At 50.0% G+C, this 21,324-nt stretch overlaps 1 protein-coding gene across 4 annotated transcripts; it reads left to right on the plus strand.

Moving 5' to 3' along the window:
* The first annotated feature begins 404 nt into the window (after positions 1 to 404).
* On the plus strand, positions 405 to 21,112 carry Ccl24 (C-C motif chemokine ligand 24). 4 transcript variants are annotated; one of them, XM_087577989.1, is made up of 4 exons: positions 405 to 636; positions 17,295 to 17,401; positions 17,609 to 17,726; positions 19,892 to 21,112. In XM_087577989.1, the coding sequence occupies exons 2-4, from the start codon at positions 17,329 to 17,331 to the stop codon at positions 20,058 to 20,060; spliced, it is 360 nt and encodes a 119-aa protein (XP_087434115.1). In that variant the 5' UTR covers positions 405 to 636; positions 17,295 to 17,328; the 3' UTR covers positions 20,061 to 21,112.
* Positions 21,113 to 21,324: the final 212 nt, after the last annotated feature.

The raw sequence follows: 21,324 nt of genomic DNA on the forward strand, positions 1-21,324 counted from the left end.
TTTGGATTGGGCTCGCCCAGTGTTGCTCCTCCTGTCTCTAGATGACTTTGCTCTCCCCAGTTGTTTTCCTTCTCTTTCTTTGAACTTGATCTCTCCATAGCTCTGTTGTTTGCTTGGACCTCCAAGGAGAGATGGAAACATGATACTGAAATGAACAAGAATCCATCGGGGCTGTAGCTGTCTCTGAATAGCCTGCCTGGGCTAGGCGGTTAAAGATATCACTAAATTTGCTCGCTATCTGGGCTTCTTGTTCATGTTCAAAGTGAACCCTTCACAATCCTCTCATAGAAAGGCCAAAGGGCAAAGCACGATAGCTGCTGCCTGGGCCTCCTCCCTGCCTCTCTCTGGGGCCACGCCCCTTCCTGGATTGGGTTTGGGGTATGCGGGGGTAGAAGATCATCTCCAGAGTGCCTCAGTGTGCACCCCGTGGTGAGGGTAGCTCTCACTCCATGCAGCCATTTCTGTCTAAGTCTTTACTGAGGGCCAGCCAACCTCCTGCAGGTCTTTGCAAACTCCTGAGTTTCTGCACCTTCTGGAGGAGGCCCCACCCCTTCTCCTGGACCTCTGGATCTGAGTAAGTCAAGGAGAAGGCCACTTCTGAACTTGGTGTGTAAGCTGTCACGGAGTCACCTCCAGGTAAGTGGTCCGCAGGACTTCCCCTTGTGCCCAGTACCTTTGGAGAGTGTGTGTGTGTGTGTGTGTGTGTGTGTGTGTGTGTGTGTGTGTGTATGTGTGTGCGCGCGCGCGCGCGCACGTGTGCACAAGCTGGTGTGTTTGTCTGTCTAATAGCAAGGAAAGGATGTCACACGCTGTTGTGACACCTGCCTGTCTTCCTCCACCAGACCTCCTTCCTTCAGCCCCCGTGCCTCCTACCTCAGTCTTGATTATGTCCCTAGCACCTTCCTGTGAGTTTCTCTTACTTCAAACCCCAGATGTCCTTCCCAGCTTGGGATTGAAGGCTGGGTCCAGGGACGAAAAGGGACCTGAGGATAGTGCCTAGCTGTGCTGTCTGAAGCCCGAGATCCCCATGGGGTGCCATCCTTCATGGTGAGCCTGATCCCTGCTGGTTGGTCTGGGCTTACATGTGAGTCCCTTGGCTCCTCCCACCTATGAGCTCGCACTGCCCTACTCTCTTTCTCCCTCGTTCCCTCCATTTATTCAGATGTAGGGTTAGCGCATATGTTTGTTGTTTTGTTGTATTTGTGTTTGGGGGTGGGGTGGCAGGTTCAAGAAAGGATCTCTTTGTGTAGTCCTGGTTGTCCTGAAATTCGATCTGTAGACCAGGATGGCCTCAAACTCATAGATCCACCTGCCTCTGCCGATGAAGTGCCAGGATTAAATGTGTGCACCACTTCTGCCTGGTTGTTTGTTTGCTTTGTTTTATTGGTTTTCTTTTTTGTTTTGTTTTGTTTTGTTTTTTAATCGTGGATAGACACACATATCACAGCCTGACCTCAGATTCAACATGTAGCCTAGGATGGCCCTGAACTCCCTGCCTCCATCTCCTAAGTGTTGGAGTGACAGGTGAGCACCACCACACCCAGTGTTTGCAGTGCTGGGGAGGGAATCCAGGGCTTCTCACAGGCGAGGCAAGACCTCTACCAACCCAGCTATATTTCCACTCCGGTTATTTTGTTTGTTTGTTTGTTTTGTTTTGTTTTGAGGTAGGGTGTCTCTCACTCAGGTTATTGTCAAATTCACGGAAATCCTCTTGTTTCAATATTCCCATCCCAAACTCCCACCCCCACCCCTGAGTGCTGGGATTACAGGCATGAACCACCATACTGGAATTGCTTGTTTGTTTGTTTGTTTTGTTTTGTTTTTTCAAGATAGACTTTCCCTGTTCTAGCTGTCCCAGAACTTACATTGTATCCAGGCTCCAACTCACAAGAGATCCTCCTGCCTCTGCCTTCATTCAAAATGCTGGGATTAAAGGCATGGGCCACCACTGGCTGGCTTCAGTTTTTTGTTTTTGAGACAGTGTTTCCCTCTGAAGCAGTGCCTAGCACCCCCAGGGCTAGGATTATAGACAGCCCTGCAGACCCTGGGTCACACTAGGAAACATCGTCTCTGAGCCTGGCTGGAGCAGCCGTTGAAGATCTCCTAACTCATTTCTCCTGTGTCGGCTGACATTCTGTGGATGGCACTGAGTCCATCTACTGGGCTGCCGTTATACAGGACATCAGTGACTTCCACAGCTGCATTCACTGTCTTCTAGGCTTAGGAGCTAGAGGACGACACTGAAGTTGGATGGTTTCTTCCAAGGGCCGAATAAAGGGCTCTGCTCCAGGCCAGGCCCCTCCGATGTAAATGACCTTTTCATTTCCACATCTTCACATCTTTCTTCTATGTCTAAATCTATCTGTATGTTCCAATTCCCTCCCCCCTTTTTAAATAAGAAAACTAGTGATTAGGTTGAGTGATATAATTCAGCAGAGAGCTTGCTTAGAATCCCCTAGTGAGGAGCTGGGGGCGTGGCTCAGTGGTAGAGCTCCTGTCTAGAATCCCCCAGTGAGGGGCTGGGGGCGTGGCTCAGTGGTAGAGCACCTGCTTAGGATCCCCCAGTGAGGGGCTTGGGGCGTGGCTCCCAATAGCTAAAGCCCTGGGTGCCAGCATTCCAACATTTTGTGCATAGTTAGAGAAAACAGATCATTTCATTCTCAACCCATCTGTCCCTTCTTTCATTTGTCAGGACATTTAGGAACACGTTTTATTCAGTGCGTCTCTGACCTATTGCTGGTCAAATCAGTTCCGGATTTGAGCAGTGTATACTCCTAGGAACTGAATCTTGGAACTCTTGTGTCATCTTCTTATGGGTCTTTCGTTCTAGCATAAAAAGCTATTTCAGTTCTACTTTCCCCACCGGAGGGCTGAGTTGGCTATTTCTTTTTAAAATTTTTCTCTTTTGTTTTATTTTTTGAGTCAAGGCCCGGATTGACTTGGAACTCTGTAACTCATGGATCTGAAAATCACTGGGGGATTCTAGGCAGGGGCTTTCCCACTGAGCCACGCCCCCAGCCCCTCACTGTGGGATTCTAGGCAGGGGCTCTGCCACTGAGCCACGCCCCCAGCCCCTCACTGTGGGATTCTAGGCAGGGGCTCTACCACTGAGCCACGCCCCCAGCCTCTCACTGGGGGATTCTAGGCAGGTGCGCTACCACTGAGCCACGCCCCCAGCCCCTCCCTGGGGGATTCTAGGCAGGTGCTCTACCACTGAGCCACGCCCCCAGCCCCTCACTGTGGGATTCTAGGCAGGGGCTCTACCACTGAGCCACGCCCCCAGCCCCTCACTAGGGATTCTAGGCAGGGGCTCTACCACTGAGCTAGACTTCATCTTCATTTTCTTTCATAGGGTGGGGTTTGCGATAAGATTGGCCAGAGAGAATAAGAGGGCCCTGAGGCATGAAGACGTCCACAAAGGACTCAAAAGAAGAGGGCCAGATGGGACACTGGCATATTTGTCGTCCTAGCAATCAGTAAGCTGGAGGCAGGAGGATCATAAGCTGGACTAGGTATAGAGACTCCATCTCATAAAACAGAGAGAAAGAGAGAGGGAGCAGGAGAGAAGGAGACAGACGAAGAGAGGATGGTGACTAGAACTAGCATCCCAAGGACTCTGCCACAGTATCTTTTGCTAGACGCCTCCTCCTCCACCAAGAGCCCTGCTTGTGCTCTGGGAAGGATGAGGGGAGCTCCCCATGCTTCCCACCTTCGTGGGCCATGCCAGGTTCCAACCTGATGCGACTGTTAGGTAAACGCTGGGCTACCTAACCAAGGGTGACCGACCAAGGCTTTGGCTTTGGATGTGGCCTGAATAAAGCCTTTAAGGCTCAGCTGTTTACATAAATAACTTGTTAAAAAAAAAAAAACAACCTTAACATTCCGTCTTTTCTATTTCCTTTACAAACGCCTACAAAGATAGAGTTCGCTGTTTTATCCCTTTACAGTAAAAGTTGAGGGATGCAGTTAAAGCTTGGTGACGGAGAACTGCCCTGGGTTTACTCCCCAGCACCATTACCACCAATGGAAAGGACTTTCTAAAAGGGTAGGTCGAGGCCAATAAGCTGGCTTGGCAGGCAGAGGCACTTGCCACCAAGCCTGAGAACCAGAATTTAGTCCTCCAGCCCCACAAGGTAGAAGGAGAGAATTGAGGAGCTGGGCTTAGTGGCGCCGGCCTTTAATCTTAGCACTCGGGAGGCAGAGGCTGGTTACCTCTGCGTGTTTGAATCTAGCCTGGACATGAATCTGAGCTCTGGGACAGCCAGGGCTACCAAGTGAGACCCTGTACAAACAAACAAACAAACAAACAACAATCAAACGGGAAAAAAAAGGAGAGGAGAGAATTGTTTTTGTTCAATTCTTCAAGTTGTCTTCTGACCTCCATGCCTTGCATGCATTGGCTCTCCTCGCCCCCTGGCACACATACAAAATAAATAAATAAATAAATAAATAAATAAATAAATAAATAAATAATAAATAGATAGATAGATAAATAAAATCTCGAAAGATAAAATAGTGTATATTGAATGGAATAGTCACAAACGGTGAACATGTTATAACCTTAGTCTAATTCCAGAATATTCTATCACCCCTAAATAGAAAAAAAAAAAAACACTGCCCCCAGTTCGTCCCTATGGACTTTCCTGTTCTAATTCTTCACTTGACCAAAAGGCTGAGAAGTGTGCCCTCCAATTATCTCTTTCAGAAGGAATAGTGTGGCCTTCATGCCTGACTCTTGTCACTGAGGGCGATGGTCCCCAAGGCCTACCCACTGGGTAGCATCGATCAGCACCTTGGGCCTTTTTGCAGCTCAGTAATATTCCGCTGCGTGTAAATCTTGCACAGTTTTTTCCTACTCCCTTTTCAGCAGTTACGAAACTGCAGCTGAGAATATTAATGTGCAAGTTTTCGGGGGAGTTCGCGTTTTGTTTTATTTGCTCGGTAGCGAGTTGGAGTAAGACTGAGTCATATCAAAACTCTATTCTTAACTTTGAGGAACTGCGAAGTGTTTCCATATTGTTATGACATTCATATTCTAGTTCCATACTCATTGCCGGTTGGCAGTGAATGGAAGTTGCCAGTTTCCGTGACACACTTGTTATTTCCATTTTTTTTTTTCCGTTTAATTGTAGTCACCAAACCAAACTCCATGTAAACTTGCCTTTGCCCAGCTCGGTAGGCTCCATACTCTCCCGCTGCTCCATAACAAAGGACCTCCTACTCTCTAGAAAGCTCCCACTAGGCAAAAGGATTCCATGTCCCCACAAACAGCTTCCCCACCCCCCCCAGCCCCTAACGATTAGAATTCCACTGTTGGATTATTCGCGGATATTTCACGTAAATGGAAGACTGGAGCTGTAGTTCAGGTGTAGAATCACTGAGGGACCAGTTGTTGAGTAGAGGGGTCAGCAAGATGGATCCGTAAGTAAAGGTGTTGGTTGATGAGCCTGACCCACACGGTGGAAGGACAGAATAGACACACGTTGTCCTCTGACCTCCTCATGCACGCCATGGAGTGTGTGCAAAGAACGCCAATGCAAACTAACTAAGTAAACTTATAAAGAACTCCAACACTAACTACATAACTAGCTAGCTAACTAGCTAACTAACTAACTAAATAAATAAATAAGCATTAAAAAGAAAGAATAAAGCTGGGTGTAGTGTTGTATAACTTTAATGCTGGCACTGGGAAGCAGAGGCAGGGGTTCTCTGAGTGTAAGGCCAGCCTGGTCTACAGAGTGGATTCCAGGACAGCCATGGCTACACAGTGAGACCCTGACTTTAATAAAAACAAAAGCAAAAACCTTCAAAAAACAAAAACGAGAAAAGGTTCCAGTAGACCCTTGGGAGGTGGTGACCTATGGACCATGGGGCCTGCTTGGAGTGAGTAGGTCTCTGCGGGCCTGCCATTCAACTGGCATCTGACCTTCGGCCCCTCCTGTGTTCCTCTACTTGCTGACGAACATGAAGTGAGTTCCACTGCACGATTCCTCAGCCATGTTTAACCTCACCTCAGACCTAAAGCTCTGGGACCAAGAGACCATGGAGGGCAACTACTGAATCTGTGAGCAAAGTAACCCTTCCTTTTTTTATTTGTGTGTGTGTGTGTGTGTGTGTGTGTGTCCCAGAGGCCAGAAGAGGGGGTCAGAACCTCAGGAGCTGGAGTATTCTAGTTCTTTGCCAAGGTGGTAAGCACTCTTTAACTCTGAGCCGTCTTTCCAGTCGCCCTCCTGCCCCCCTATTTTTCAGAGATAGTGTCTCCCCACTGAGGCCTGGGACAGCCCAGGATTCATTCTGAAACCTAGCTGACCTCAGACTTTAATCAGTCCTCCTGCCCCGGGTGCTGACTTTACAAGCGTGAGTCACCACACCCAACTCTGTACTTGATAAAGAGAAATTTGTTTCTTACAGTTCAAGAGGCTGGGAAGCCTAAGGTCAAGGGACTACATCTCAGAAGGGCCTTCTTGCTGTACCATCCTATGGTGGAGGGCAGAAGGGAAAACAAGAGACGAGGGAGAGAGGCCAGTTCACCCTGTGTGCACGTGTGTCTGTGTGTGTACACTTACATGCACATGTATGTGGAGGCCAGAGGACTGCCTCAGCTGTCATGCCTCAGGTGCCGGCACACATCTTCTTCGTTTATTTCTGAGATAAAAGCTCGTTACCTGGAGCTCACTATGACATCTAGGCTTGCTGTCCAGCAAGCGTTAGCGGTCCTCCTGCCTCCCTGCTTCTGGGGCTTCTGAGCTTACTCTGCACCACAACACCAGCCTTAATTTTTATTTATATTTTTTTAGACATGGTCTCACTATGTGATCCTAGCAAGTCTGGGATTTATTTTTTTTCTTTTTTCTTTTTTTCGGAGCTGGGAACCGAACCCAGGGCCTTGCGCTTGCTAGGCAAGTGCTCTACCACTGAGCTAAATCCCCAACCCCAAGTCTGGAATTTTTATGTAGACCAAATTAGTCTTGAACTTAGAGACCAGCCTTGCCTCTGCCTCCTGAGTGCTGGGACTAAACTAAAGATGTGTACCCCAGAGCCCAGCAAGCTGGCTTTTCTGTTTGTTTGTTTAAACATGGGTCCTTAGGAGGCAAGCATGTTATCCACCAAACCATCAGTCCTAGTCCCATTCTGTGTCTCCCACAGCAGCTCTCATCTATCCTTCAGGGCAGGGCTCAGAAAGAGCGTAATAACTCACAAAGGTCTTATCTCTCTGTCTGTGTGCCTGTCTGTCTCGGTCTCTCTCACTGTTTCTCTTCCTCTGTATCTCTTGTTTGTTTCTCCATTTCTCTCTCTGTGGCACGTGTGTGTGTGTGTCTGTGTCTGTCTGTCTGTCTGTCTCTGTGTGTCTGTCTCCCCCCCCCCCGTATGTGCGTGTGTGTCTGTCTGTCTTCCCTCCTGGAGTGTGTCTGTGTCTGTCTGTCTGTCTGTCCCCCCATGGTGTGGTATGTGTCTGTCTGTCTTCCCCCATGGAGTGTGTGTGTGTGTGTGTGTGTGTGTGTGTGTGTGTGTGTGGTAGGGAGGAGAGTATGCATTCTTGTTGTTGTGTGCATGCCTAACTTTGACTTCTGTTGCTGGAACAGACATCCCAACCAAAAGCAACTTTGGAGAGAGGATTTATCTGGTTAACAGTTCCCGGTTCCAGTCCATTACAGCAGGGAAGGCCAGACAGCAGGAACCAAAAGCTTCGGTCACATCATCCCCACCCACAGTCAGGAGCCAGAGCAATGAGCACACCCATGTTTGGTGCTGTCCCTATGTAAATATAGCCCAAGGCTCCAAACAAAAGAATAATGTCTCCCCTTCCAGGCTTGGTCTTCTCACATCAGTTAAGACAATTAAGAAAGGGGTTGGGGATTTAGCTCAGTGGTAGAGCGCTTGCCTAGGAAGCGCAAGGCCCTGGGTTCGGTCCCCAGCTCCGGAAAAAAAAAGAACAAAAAAAAGACAATTAAGAAAAATCCCTCACAGTCTCTCAGTGAGACCTTTCCCAGGCAATTCTACACTGTGGCTAGCTGAGGTGACAGACCATCACAGTGCCCGTGTGGATGCTGGTGTGTGTGTGTGTGTGTGTGTGTGTGTGTGTGTGTGTGTGTTTGGGGGAGGGAGTGAAATGAGCCAATTCAAGTCAAATTAAGGTATAAAGGCAGGTTTGGTGGTGGAAGCAGGGTATGGGGGTGGGGGTGGAGGTGGGGGTGGGGGTGGGGACTCTCAGGCAGTTTCACTGACCTTAAAAGAGCCAGTCATGAAGTTGACATGCAGACAGGGAGACGGAAAAAGCAGGGGGGGTGGGGAGAGAGAGAGAGAGAGAGAGAGAGAGAGAGAGAGAGAGAGAGAGAGAGTATCTGGATATCTTGATGAACCGACGAACCCCTGGGGGAGAGGAATTGCAGCCCCTGGGCTGGAAAGTTCAAGGCAGATGGCGGGCAGTGCTAGCCTTGGTAACAGGTAAGGACTGAGGGATGCTGGGAGAACCTGGGGGCCAGGTCTGCTTTGGTATTGAATCTGTAGCTCACCATTCTTTATAAATCTAGGCTGACTGGCTAGTGAGTATTCATGGTTCCCCTGCCTCCCTATCACGGCCCCCCAGGAGCTGGGTTCACACACCTATGCATAGCCACACCTTCCTTTTTATGTGGACACTGGCATTCATGCTTGTACTCTTAGCCATTAAGTCCAGTCCCCTGCTTTATTATATTGAAACATGTTAACACTGGAACAGGGGTTGGGGATTTGGCTCAGTGGTAGAGCGCTTGCCTAGCAAGCACAAGGCCCTGGGTTCGGTCCCCAGCTCCCAAAAAAAAAAAAAAAAAAAAAAAAAAAAAACCACTTGAACAGATTCCCCACAGCACATGGGAATAGGGTCCTGAGCAGGGCCTCTCAGATTTTGCAACTCCCTCTTCCATGTGTTTATCAAGGTATATTCCCTCTAGAGCAATGATTCTCAACCTTCCTGATTTTGGGGCCCTTTAATACAGTTTGTCAGATACCGTGAAGGTATTTTTTTTTTTTTTGGTTCTTTTTTTCGGAGCTGGGGACCGAACCCAGGGCCTTGCGCTTCCTAGGCAAGCGCTCTACCACTGAGCTAAATCCCCAACCCCCGTGAAGGTATTTTTGTTGCTACTTTATAACCATACTGTCCATACTATTATGAGTTGTAATGTGAATATCTGTTTTCTGGTGGCCTTAGATGGCCCTGTGAAAGGGCTGTTTAACATCCAAAAGGGCTGCGCCACACAGGTTGAGAACCACTGCTCTAGAAAAGGCAGATGGGACTTTTCTTGTCCCCATCCAAGTCTAGCTGCCCTATCCCCTAAACCATCAGCAAGATTGGGAATGGGACAAGAGACGTCCTTACCACTGCTGTCCTTGACACAATGGACTGTGAGCCCCGGAAGCAGTGGCTCCAATAAACCTTTCCTCCCTCAACTTGCTTCAGCCAGGGACACTGCCCCCAACTCCTTCCCTTCATACCTGCCCGTGGATATGCTGAGTTACCAGATCACGGAGATCGGAGATCTGACCTCATTAACCCGATGTGGTTGCCTCCAATATCAAGGCCGAGTCTCACTCGTGGGAGACATTCACAGCTCATTCCACAAAGGAGCCCCACCCTTCCTTGTTGCAAGCCTCCCTTCCCTCCCATCAGTAATGATGGGGATGAATGGAAATGAGCTTCTAAGGAATCTAGTAGTTTCCAAGGCAATCAGGGCTCTCCTCCAACCCTGCTTTCCCCCTAGCCCCCACTCTAAGAGCCCACGTCCCTGCCTGAGTGTTCTGAGCCTTTTGGCTTGGAATGGGTGGCTTTACTGACTCTGGGAAGAAGAGACTCTCAGAAGAGAAAGAGGAAACACAAACTCGCCAGCAGGTGCTCAAATCATCCAGCAGAAACCAACCGGGGAAGTCCATCGAGGCAGCAGGCTGGAGTTTCTGAGCAAGAGTCCAGGGAAGAACAGAGCTTCCCATAAAGTAGAGTTTCCAAATTAGAGAACTATTAGCTGGAGCTGGAGAGATGGCTCAGCGGTTACGACTACGAACCATCTATGTAGAGGACACGCGTTCATATCTAATCCTCCTCATGGTGGCAGCTCATGGCCTGTAACTCCAACTTCTGGGGATCTAACGCTGTCTTCTGGCCTCATGCACTCACGGGAGCGCACACACATTGACACACAGTTAATTTAGAATCCAAAGATTTATGTGTGCATGCGGAGTGCCCCACAGAATCTAAAGAGGGCATTGGATCCCACCCACCCAGACCTAGAATTACAGATAGTTCTGAGCTGCCATGTGGGTGCTGGGGATTGAACCTGAGTCCTCTGTGAGAGCAGCCAGTGCTCTTAACCACTGAGCCATCTCTTAGAAACTGGTTGGGGAGGCTGAGGCAGTTGGACGGGGTTCCCCATTGAACTTTCTTTTCGTGGCTGAACTTCCAGATTCTGTCTCCCACTTCCGCACTTTCAGTGTGGTGTGAACATCCGTGGCCTCTGTTGGGAATGGGTCACCTTCCAGCTGTCCTCAAGAACACAGTGTTTTCCCTTGGAGGGATGCTGAGAGAAACATGCTTGGGTCTAAAATGGGGGAAGGGAAGCCCTGCTTCCTGAGCCGGCCTTTGAGTGAGCTCTGACAGCGCATGACAGAGTAAATAAGATGTACACGGTGCCATGCCCTGCTTTTGTGGCATTGTGGCTGTCAGTGCCAATGTCCCTGCTGTGGCTGCAATGTGAATGGCCACACACACCTGTGCTTGAACATCCGTCCCCTTGCCGGTGGCTCTGATCTGGGACGCTGTGAAATCTTTGTCATGGAACCTCCCATCCCCTCAGGGGTGGTAATGGATCATTAAAAGTGGGTTCTGAGGGCTCTGCTTTAGCTCTTTGCTCCTAGAAGTGCCATGTCCCTGTCAATGTGGACTGCGCCTCTCCCGCCCCCATGCTTCCTTGCCATGAAAGCTATGACCCAAAAGAAACTCTTCTTCTCTTACATTGCTTCTGTCCAATGCTGAGAAAAATTAATACAGTTCTCTTCCTGGGACATGTCTTGAGATATGATGAATTGATTTCCTTTTCTTCTCATTTCTTCCTGTTTCTTCAGTATAGGTTCATGTACATGCTAGGCAGGGCCTCTACCACTGAGCCACGCCCCCAGCCCCTCACTGGGGGATTCTAGGCAGGGGCTCTACCACTGAGCCACGCCCCCAGCCCCTCACTGGGGGATTCTAGGCAGGGGCTCTACCACTGAGCCACGCCCCCAGCCCCTCACTGGGGGATTCTAGGCAGGTACTCTACCACTGAGCCACGCCCCCAGCCCCTCACTGAGGATTCTAGGCAGGGGCTCTACCACTGAGCCACACCCCCAGCCCCTCACTGGGGGATTCTAGGCACCGGCTTTACCTACAAGTTATACCCCAGCCCCTTATTTAAAGACTCTAGGCAAGTGCTCTGTGATTGAAGTACTCCAGTCCTCTTTTCTCATTTTATTTCAAGACAGAGTCACATTCAGTTGCCCAGGCTGGCCTTGAACTCATCATGTTGCCCTGTGTTGGCCTGGAACTTGTGGTTCTCGTGCCTCAGCCTCAGCTGGGTCTATGCTACCAGACCTGGTTCAACTCACATCTGACCTTAGAGAAATCTAGCATTATCTGTGTAAGCTGTCACCTTAAGCAGAGTGTGGCAGCACACAACTGTAACCCTAGAGTTGTCCTCTGACCTCCACACATTTTCTATGGTTCGTGAACACACACATAACAGTAGTAAACAAATTTTTAAAACTTCCAACAATACAGCTGACATTTCAAGAACTATACTAGGGAAAAAAAAAAGAACAAAACAAAACAAAATAAAACAACATAAAGCAGAATAAATAAAATAAATTTAAGAATTAAGTATAGGTTTCAGTGTTAGCTGACAGAACAAGGTCTATTTTGGGTACAAGGTGATGGTGTCCATTCTTTTGTGGAGAATGGTGTTTCCCACTGAGTCATACTCAGGCCCACAGAGGTGGGGAGTCTGAGCTGGACCTGAGGCTGGGCCCGGGACCCTACAGGTCTGAGATGCTTCCTCCCATACCGTCATCTGTCATCTGCCTCCTGCCCATCCCCCTTCTAGAAGCTTCTCCGGGGCCTGGTACCTTCCTGATGCCTGCTGGCATCTATCTTCTCTTTTTTAGAACCTCCACTACTAACTGCTCTATAGCAGGGGTGAGCCTGAGCTCAAGGTCTGCCTGCCTCAGTGTCCGGGACCATGTCACACCAGGCTTCCAGCCCTCCCCTTCCCTCCTCTCCACTTCCTTCCCCTTCTCTCTTATCTTTTCCTCACTTCCTCTCTTTTCCTCTCTCCCTTCCATCCACCCACCTCCTTGGGAGGTTTCATTAAATAGCCCAGGCTGAACTGTAGCCCTCCATGTAGCCCAGGCTAGCCCTGAACTTGCCCAGGCTAGCCCTGAACTTTCTATCTTACCGTGTCAGCTTCCCAAGGCTCAATTATAAGCATGTGTCACCTGGCCCCACTCCTCCCTCTCCCTTTAAACCCTTCTCCTCTGCCTGCCACATCCCAGCCCTTCAAGAGAAAGGACACAGGTTCCCATCTGGGGAACCAGGATGACTGGCCTGGCGATAATGTCTTTGTTCATCTCCCTGCATAAGATTCCCATTTCCCCTTGTAACGACGGATGCAGGAGCCATCATCAATGCATGTGCAAGCAAGCATGAGAACCCGAGTTCAAATCCCAAGCACCCACATGTATGCTGTGTGTGGGTGGTGACCCATCTACAATCCCAGCACTTGGGAAGTGAACACGGGGGTCCCTGAGGCAAGCTGGCCAGTAAGAATAACTGTTGAACCAGTTAGTTCTGGGTGCAGTGAGGAATCCTGCCACATAATAGAACATGGAGAGTGATTGAGGAAGGAACTGTCGGTGTCTGGCCTCCATAGATATACATGCATGCATGTACATGTGTGTGTGCATGTGTGAGTGTGTGCGCTTATATGTGTGGATACCAAAGCATGTGCACATGCACATGAGAACACACAGGTACAAACATAACACATTCGCACACCACACATACACGTACAGGCAAAAACAAGACAACAACCAGGGTTGGGGACCCCCAACCTACACCTCTTGATCGACTATAAATAGGGTGGGGTGGGTGGCATTTTAAGGCCTTGGAAAACCCCCTCAAGGTGTTAGTAATCGGGGATGCACCATCCACAGCAAGGCCTCCCACTGATGACCTTTTGCCAGCCTACTCAGGTTACAACATTAGGCCCTGAGCATCCCTGCCCTGCCTTGTGCTTCTCTCCCCAGACATCGCTGATTTTCCACTTCCTCTTTCTGCCGTGTGTTACTACATCAGGACCCAGAGTGACAATGGGCTTCCCCTCTAAATTGCTAAGCAGCAAAGTCTGGGGTGGACACTAGAAAATGAAATTATTTGGAGCTGTGGCTGTGGCTTTGGCTGTGGCTGTGGCTGTGACTGTGGCTAGGGCTGGAGCTGAGGCTGGTGCTGGGGCTGGAGCTGAGGCTGGTGCTGGGGCTGGAGCTGAGGCTGGTGCTGGGGCTGGAGCTGAGGCTGGTGCTGGGGCTGGAGCTGAGGCTGGTGCTGGGGCTGGAGCTGAGGCTGGTGCTGGGGCTGGAGCTGAGGCTGGGGCTGGGGCTGGGGCTGGGGCTGGGGCTGGGGCTGGGGCTGGGGCTGGGGCTGGGGCTGGGGCTGGGGCTGGGAGATAGCTTAGAAAGTAAGCACTTGCTATCCTAGCATGAAGACCAGAGTTCCACCCCCGGAACCTAGACAAAGGCAGAAAGTGAGAACCAGTCCCACAGAATCCTCCTCTGACCTCCTCACCTGCATCACAGCACACAGGTTCCCCCCTCCCCCATCACCTGCAGAATCGATCAATCTATTTTTTAAGCTGGGCTTTATAACCCCAGCGCTGGAACAGAGAGTAATCCCTGAAGTTCTTTGGCCAAGCAGTCTAGCCAAACCAGTGACCTCCAGGGTCTGTGAGAAACCCTGTCTCAAAAACCAAGGTGCCGGGCTGGAGAGATGGCTCAGTGGTTAAGAGCACCAACTGCTCTTCCAGAGGTCCTGAGTTCAAATCCCAACAACCACATGGTGGCTCACAACCATCTGTAATGGAATCCGATGCCCTCTTCTGGTGTGTCTGACAGCTACAGTGTACTCATATACAAAATAAATAAATAAATCTTAAAAAAAAAAAAACAAACCCAAGGTGCCCTGAGATGGCTCAGCTGTGAAGAGTGCCTACTGCTCTCACCAGGGTCTCTAGTTCAGTTCCAAGTCTCCAAGCTCGGCAGTGCACAACTGTCTCTAACTCCATCTTCAAGCAATCTGACGCCCTCTTCTGGTCTCTGATGGTACCTGGACCTGCACACATTTAAAATAAAAATAAAATCTAAATAAATAAATGTGGAGAGAAATAAGAGAAAAAGATTCCCGACATCAGCCTTTCCAGCTTCCACACCCATAAGCACTCACTTGAATGCGTTTACATGTTCATATACACACAGGGTACCTGTAACACACACATCACATGGTATACATTGACAGAAAGGTAATGATCAGGGAGGGGGAGATGGCTCAGTGGTTAAGAACACTGACAGCTGTTCTAGAGGTCCTGAGTTCAAATCCCAGCAACCACTTGGTGGCTCACAACCATCTGATGTCTGAAGACAGCTACAGTGTACTCATAGAAATAAATAAATCTTTTTTTTAAAAAAGTAATGATTAGAATAGATTGTAGACACTCTAGTTACTGTCCTGCCCACTGGTCTCATGTAGTATATTCAACAAACTATTTTCCCTATCCCAAAAAGAAAATGAAAGTTGAAAGACAAACACACAGCCGTAACTAAATCACTAAGCAAACCTAAAACTTTTTTTTTTTTTTTGGTTCTTTTTTTCCGGAGCTGGGGACCGAACCCAGGGCCTTGCGCTTCCTAGGCAAGCGCTCTACCACTGAGCTAAATCCCCAACCCCAACCTAAAACATTTTAAAGCCAAGACTGGAAAATGTCTCCGCAGGCAACAGGGCTTAGGGCTCTTCCGGAGGACCCAAGTCCAGTTCCCAGCACTCATATCAAGTGGACCTGCCTGGGACTCCACTTCCAGTTATAATTCTAGTTCCATGGGGTCTGACGCCCTCTTGTGGCCTTCTCCGGTACTTAGATACAGTGTGTGTGTGTGTGTGTGTGTGTGTGTGTGTGTGTGTGTGTGTGTGTTCTTTCCCTCTCACACAAATACTCTTTTTCTTTTCTCTCTCTCACACACATTCTCACTCACACTCTTTCTCTTTGTCTCTCATACACTCTCTTCTCTCACATACTTTCTCTTTTTTCTCTCATACTCTTTCTCTTTTACACACATGCACACTCATGAACACGTGCAAATGCACACCCACACCCACACACACATACACGGCCCCGAGCGTATGATGGGTATCTCTGTGACTTCTCTTCCTCATCGTGCCAGGTTTCTCCCTGCTGGCTGAGGCAGAGACGGGGCGAGGCAGGTTGGTGTGAAGACAAGGAAACACTGACTCTTTCGCCCTCTCATGAAAGGCAGTGACAGCGTGTGTCATCCCTGGGGGTGTGGCTCAGTTGGGAGAGTACTTGCCTAGCATGCATGAGGTCATGGGTTTGGTCCCCAGAGTGGAATAAAGCAAGGTGTGGTGGTGAACCCTGTAGTTCACGTCCTGAGGAGGGGAGGCAGGAGAATCAGGAGCTCAGGTCATCTTGGGCTGCATGAGACTCGTCTTAAAACAAAGCAAACGCAACACAACAATGACAACAACAACAACCATACCAGGGAGGACCAAGGGCAGAGAGGGGAGGACGAGCACTGAGCACCTGGATTCCTTGATATCTGTCTTGCTTTCTGGACTCGGTCTTCTGAGCTTCCGGTGCTCCTGCCCTAGCTCTGGTCATTCCAGTCACCAATCTCTGAGATCTCTGGCCCCGAGGAAATTGTCTCTGAGCTGATCAACTTCCTATTTATTCTAAAAGGGCTGGGCACAGGACTGGGGACTCGATGGGCTCAGAAATAAAACATGTATCTCTATTCACCTGCCCACCATGACACGTGCTTAATAAAATTTGATGGGTGGATGAATAGTGGATGGATCTATAATGGGTAGGAGAATGGATGGATGGAGCGGAAGGTGGACAGATGGACAAGTACATGGATGAACGACACATGGACCAGTCATGGAGGTACTGGTAGTTGTCTAGAGGGTTGCTGTTTGGTTACCCACATGGAGAAAGAATTGAACTTCTGGGAACTACAGAAACCCACAGAGAAAGAGAGAAAGTAAGATCACTTTATCCTTTCAAGGTGTGAAGGGCCCTAAGGTTCAAAGTCCTTAAATGGATGCAGTCTTGGGTAATTGTTTCCCAGAGTCCTCCTCTCCCCTCCCTTCTACTGGTCCTGCTTAGATACCTACCCCTGTGTCCTCTCACCATCTCTCATCCCTATGTCTTCTGGGAACAAGCCGCCTTCTCAGACCCCTTTAGATGGGTAGATGGATAGGCAGGTAGAGTGAGGGATGGATGGATGGATGGATGGATGGATGGATGGACAGATGGACAGATAGATCAATGGATGAGTGGGTAAAAAGATGGATAGACATGTAGATGTATGTATGTATGTATGTATGTATGTATGTATATAATTATGTATGTATGGACAGGCAGACCAATGAGTAGATGGATAGATAGAGCAATATATGGAAGGATGCATGAATGGATAGACAGGTAGATGGACAGATAGATGGGTGAACAGATGTATGTGTAGATGTATGTATACATGTAGGCAGATGGATGGATGGACAGATGGACAGGTAGATCAATGGATGAATGGGTAGACAGAAGGCAGGCAGATAGAGAGGACCCCTCTCATTATGCATCTACAAAACCCAAGGCTCAGGGAATCAGGTAACTGACCCAGGATCCCACACAAGGAGCCGCAGAGCCAAGTCATCTCAAACATTTTCCCTTGGCCCTGGTCCAGGCAGGATGACAGCCCTCCCCCAGCTTTCTCTCCCCCCCCCAGAGCCCCAGATAATCGCTGACTTAGCTGGATAAGAAATGGGTAACAACTTCCTCATTTTTTTTGGATCGCGGAATGCTCAACGATTTTCGAGGAAGTCCGTGGGGGAGAGGGCGGGAGGGACACCAGAGCTTCTAACCCCTGAGCTGTCATATAAAGGCCAGTGGGAGGGAGATTGGGGTGTCCTGAAGGGAACATCCTCATACCTCCAGGCTCTCTTTCTTGCACCCCAGCTTTGAACCCTGAGCTGTACCTGACCTCCAGGACATGGCAGGCTCCACCACCGTCATTGCTAGCCTTCTACTCCTGGTAGCCTGCACGTGCTGCATCTGCCCCACAGGTGAGACTTCTGGGCCAGCTCGAGGGCTGCTGGTAGCAAAAGCTTCTAAGTCCATGGCTGGTTTGGCCCAAGGGAGGGTGAGGGAACCAAGAAACCTGGGGCTGGGGGAGGCACTAAGTGACCTGGGTCTGACAGGCTCTGTGTCTGCAGCTAAGAGCAAGCCTATGGTAGAAAGGATGCTGACGCGGCCTTTCCCTTTCCTTTTAGGCTCTGTGACCATCCCCTCATCTTGCTGCGTGACCTTTATTTCCAAGAAGATTCCAGTAAACCGAGTGATTAGCTACCAGTTGGCCAATGGCAGCATCTGTCCCAAGGCAGGGGTCATGTGAGTATCTAATGTAAAGCTCCAGGGTCCCCGAGGACGTCCAGTTCTAGGTATCTCTGAAGAAGGCACTAGACGTCTATGGACTTCAGCTTCCTCACCCAGGAAACTAGCAAAGCAGGGCAGGGAGGGAGGTCAGTTCATCTCGTGCTTGCTTAGGATACATGAAACCCCGGGTGGTTCCATCTCCAACATCACATAACAACTAGGACAGGATGGTATAGGCCAGTAATCCCAACACTCAGGAGGCTAAGAACATCCAGGAAGTACCAAATGTATGTGCACGGAGGGAAATACATGATATGCCATTAGCCTAACTAGTCTTCTCAACAATTTCGTAAGAGAATACAGAAAGCTTGCTTGAAATCCCCCAGTGAGGCCTGCAGACCGTGGCTCACTGGTGCAGCACCTGCCTAGAATCCCCCAGTGAGAGGCTGGGGGCGTGGCTCAGTGGTAGAGCCCCTGCCTAGAATCCCCCAGTGAGGGGCTGGGGGCGTGGCTCACTGGTGCAGCACCTGCCTAGAATCCCCCAGTGAGGGGCTGGGGGCGTGGCTCAGTGGTAGAGCCCCTGCCTAGAATCCCCAGTGAGGGGCTTGGGGCGTGGCTCAGTGGTAGAGCCCCTGCCTAGAATCCCCCAGTGAGGGGCTGGGGGCGTGGCTCACTGGTGCAGCACCTGCCTAGAATCCCCCAGTGAGGGGCTGGGGGCGTGGCTCAGTGGTAGAGCCCCTGCCTAGAATCCCCAGTGAGGGGCTTGGGGTGTGGCTCAGCGGTAGAGCCCCTGCCTAGAATCCCCCAGTGGGGCTGGGGGCGTGGCTCAGTGGTAGAGCCCCTGCCTAGAATCCCCAGTGAGGGGCTTGGGGTGTGGCTCAGCGGTAGAGCCCCTGCCTAGAATCCCCCAGTGAGGGGCTGGGGCGTGGCTCAGCGGTAGAGCCCCTGCCTAGAATCCCCCAGTGAGGGGCTGGGGCGTGGCTCAGTGGTAGAGCCCCTGCCTAGAATCCCCCAGTGAGGGGCTGGGGGCGTGGCTCAGCGGTAGAGCCCCTGCCTAGAATCCCCCAGTGGGGCTGGGGGCGTGGCTCAGTGGTAGAGCCCCTGCCTAGAATCCCCCAGTGGGGCTGGGGGCGTGGCTCAGCAATAGTGTACTTTCCTAAAATGTGCAAAACCTTGGGTTTCATCCCCAGCATGGCAAAAACAATCTCACAGAGAACACAGGATTTTTTCCATTTTACTGAAGGCAGTTAAGCCTCAGTAAGACCACTGGCCCAAGGTCACATGACCAACCAGGCCTCTAGATTCCACGTTGCTTTACAGCCACCTTTTCTCCTGGGGTAACAAGCATGACCTTGTATCTTAATCTAAGCTTCACATTGGGAATGACATATTAATATCCCCCAGCTGACATCAGAGTGTCCCTGAGAGCTGGCACCGAAGTGGGCATCCCAGGCTCCCTCTCAGGTATAGCATGCCCAGGAGCCATGTTTCCATACCTAGTGTGATCTGGTGACATTTACCTTTAAAAAAATGGGTATGTGTGTAGATGGGCTGGTCATAAGAGTGTCCATGTCCATGTGCGTGCATGCCTGTGGAGGCCAGAGGCCAGTCTTGGGTGTCACCAAGTATGCTACGCACCTCCTTCAAAATAAGTCTTAAAAAAAATACATTTTATGTTTTGTGTGTGTGCATGTATGTGTGCATGCCCACATGCATGGATGCCCCAGGACATGTGTGGGGGTTCTCCTATTCCATCCCGTGGGTCCCTGAAATAGAACTCAGGTTCTCAGGCTTGACCACCAGGCTTGAGTCCTGAAGACCAAACTTGGGTCTTCACAATTGGACGGCAGACATTTTACCAACTAAGCTGTCTTCTCGGATCTGTTTTCCTGCTACAGAGCGAGACCATTTCTCTTCCATCACAGCCAGCATTATACTTCAAAGGCAGGGCTTCCTTGTCTCTCAGGGAGGCCACAGAATGAGTGTGGCATCCCTACACTCCACAGTCAGGTCCCCCAGTGGTAAACGCAGAATGAGCAGAGAGAAGTCTCATGCCCGGGGCTTCCTAGCGCCAAGGGCAAGCAGCCGAGACTCACTCATGCTCACTTCCTCATGAAGGGAAGGCTAGCCTCCACACCTTGCCGGACTTCAAACTAACTCCCTGCCCTTCCTTCCTGTAGCTTCATCACTAAAAAGGGCCATAAGATCTGTACGGATCCCAAGTTGCCGTGGGTTCAGAAGCACATAAAGAACCTGGATGCCAAGAGAAACCAGCCTTCTGAAGGTGCCAAGGCCCTGGGTCCCAAGTTTGTCATCCAGAGACGCCGAGGCAACAGCACCAAGGTTTAGTCACCTCTCCTCTGTCCCTGAACTTGGACATAGGTATTGACGCTTTACCAGGCTGCCTTGGCCTTGCCACACCAGCTGGGATGAGGCCTGAGTTCGTTTCCCCTTTCTCAGCATTTCTTTTAGAAAGTGTTTATTCTGTGGGAACCGGAGGGAACTCCAAGCGTGCCAGTGTTCTGGTGTTTCCTGTGCTGAGTGAGAAGGTTTCAAAAGAATGACATCTGTCCTCCTGTGTGCTCTTGTGTGTCTCAAAGGCTTCATCAGAGCCTAGGTGCATAAGACCCGAGTACCTGCAGCTGTGCCTGGCATGCAGCTGGCTTCGATGGGATTCTTGTCTTGGGGTGGGGCCTGAGGGCTGTTTGTCTGTCCACCTCTGGGTGAAGATCTGTCGGTAGTAACTTCCGAGAGTGTTGGCGAGTATTCTAGGCCGGTCCCTCCTCCAGACCTTGGAGCAAATAAAAACTCGGCTGAAATGGAGGATTTCAACGGCAGCATTTTCAAACCCTTCAGCCTTCGTAAAGCCGGGATGCAGCTCAGTTGGTGAGGTGATTGCCTAACGCGCACAGGACATTGGCTTTCAGTCACAGCACTGCAAAAACTAGGCATGATGGTGCAATCCTAGCACTCAGGAGGGACAGGCAGGAAGAGCAGGGTTCAGAAGGCAGAGGCAGGAGGATCTCTGTGAGTTCAATGCCACCCTGGACTACATAGAGAGACCTCCTCTCAAACGTCCGTCTCTAAGAAGCAGTTCAAGGCTACATAGCCACATAGAAAATTTGAGGTCGGGGTTGGGGATTTAGCTCAGTGGTAGAGCGCTTGCCTAGGAAGCGCAAGGCCCTGGGTTCGGTCCCCAGCTCCGAAAAAAAGAACCAAAAAAAAAAAAAAAAAGAAAGAAAAAAGAAAATTTGAGGTCAGCCTGACCTAGTGTCACTCTCTTCCTTGCTGCTTCCCCAGAGCCATGTCTGCCCGTGTGCTGTCGTGCTCCTGCCTTGACGACAATGGATTGAACCTCTGAACTGTAATCCAGCCCCAATTAAATGTTTTCCTTTATAAGAGTTGATGTGGTCATGCTGTCTCTTTATAGCAACAGAGACCCTAACTAAGACAGGTTCTGAGACTAAATTTCACAGAAAAATTCCAGCATACACATGAAAAACCAGGTATGCGTGGGACTGTTTGTAGCCCATGCTGGGGTTGTGGGGCATCTCGCCTGCGTGGGAGATGACTAAGGAGCCAGCTGTGCTAGAAGAAAGGAGACCTTTGGTAC

This window comes from Rattus norvegicus, chromosome 12, assembly GCF_021556685.1.
Source record: "Rattus norvegicus strain SHRSP/BbbUtx chromosome 12, alternate assembly SHRSP_T2T, whole genome shotgun sequence".
NCBI classification, from domain to species: Eukaryota; Metazoa; Chordata; class Mammalia; order Rodentia; family Muridae; genus Rattus; species Rattus norvegicus.

What these genes read in the sequence shown, in the direction of transcription:
- Ccl24 (XM_087577989.1), top strand. Translation starts at nt 17,329, where the DNA reads ATGGCAGGCTCCACCACCGTCATTGCTAGCCTTCTACTCCTGGTAGCC. An exon ending in GTGCTGCATCTGCCCCACAG is followed by an intron (nt 17,402 to 17,608) that starts GTGAGACTTCTG and finishes CTTTCCTTTTAG; the next exon opens with GCTCTGTGACCATCCCCTCA. An exon ending in TGTCCCAAGGCAGGGGTCAT is followed by an intron (nt 17,727 to 19,891) that starts GTGAGTATCTAA and finishes TCCTTCCTGTAG; the next exon opens with CTTCATCACTAAAAAGGGCC.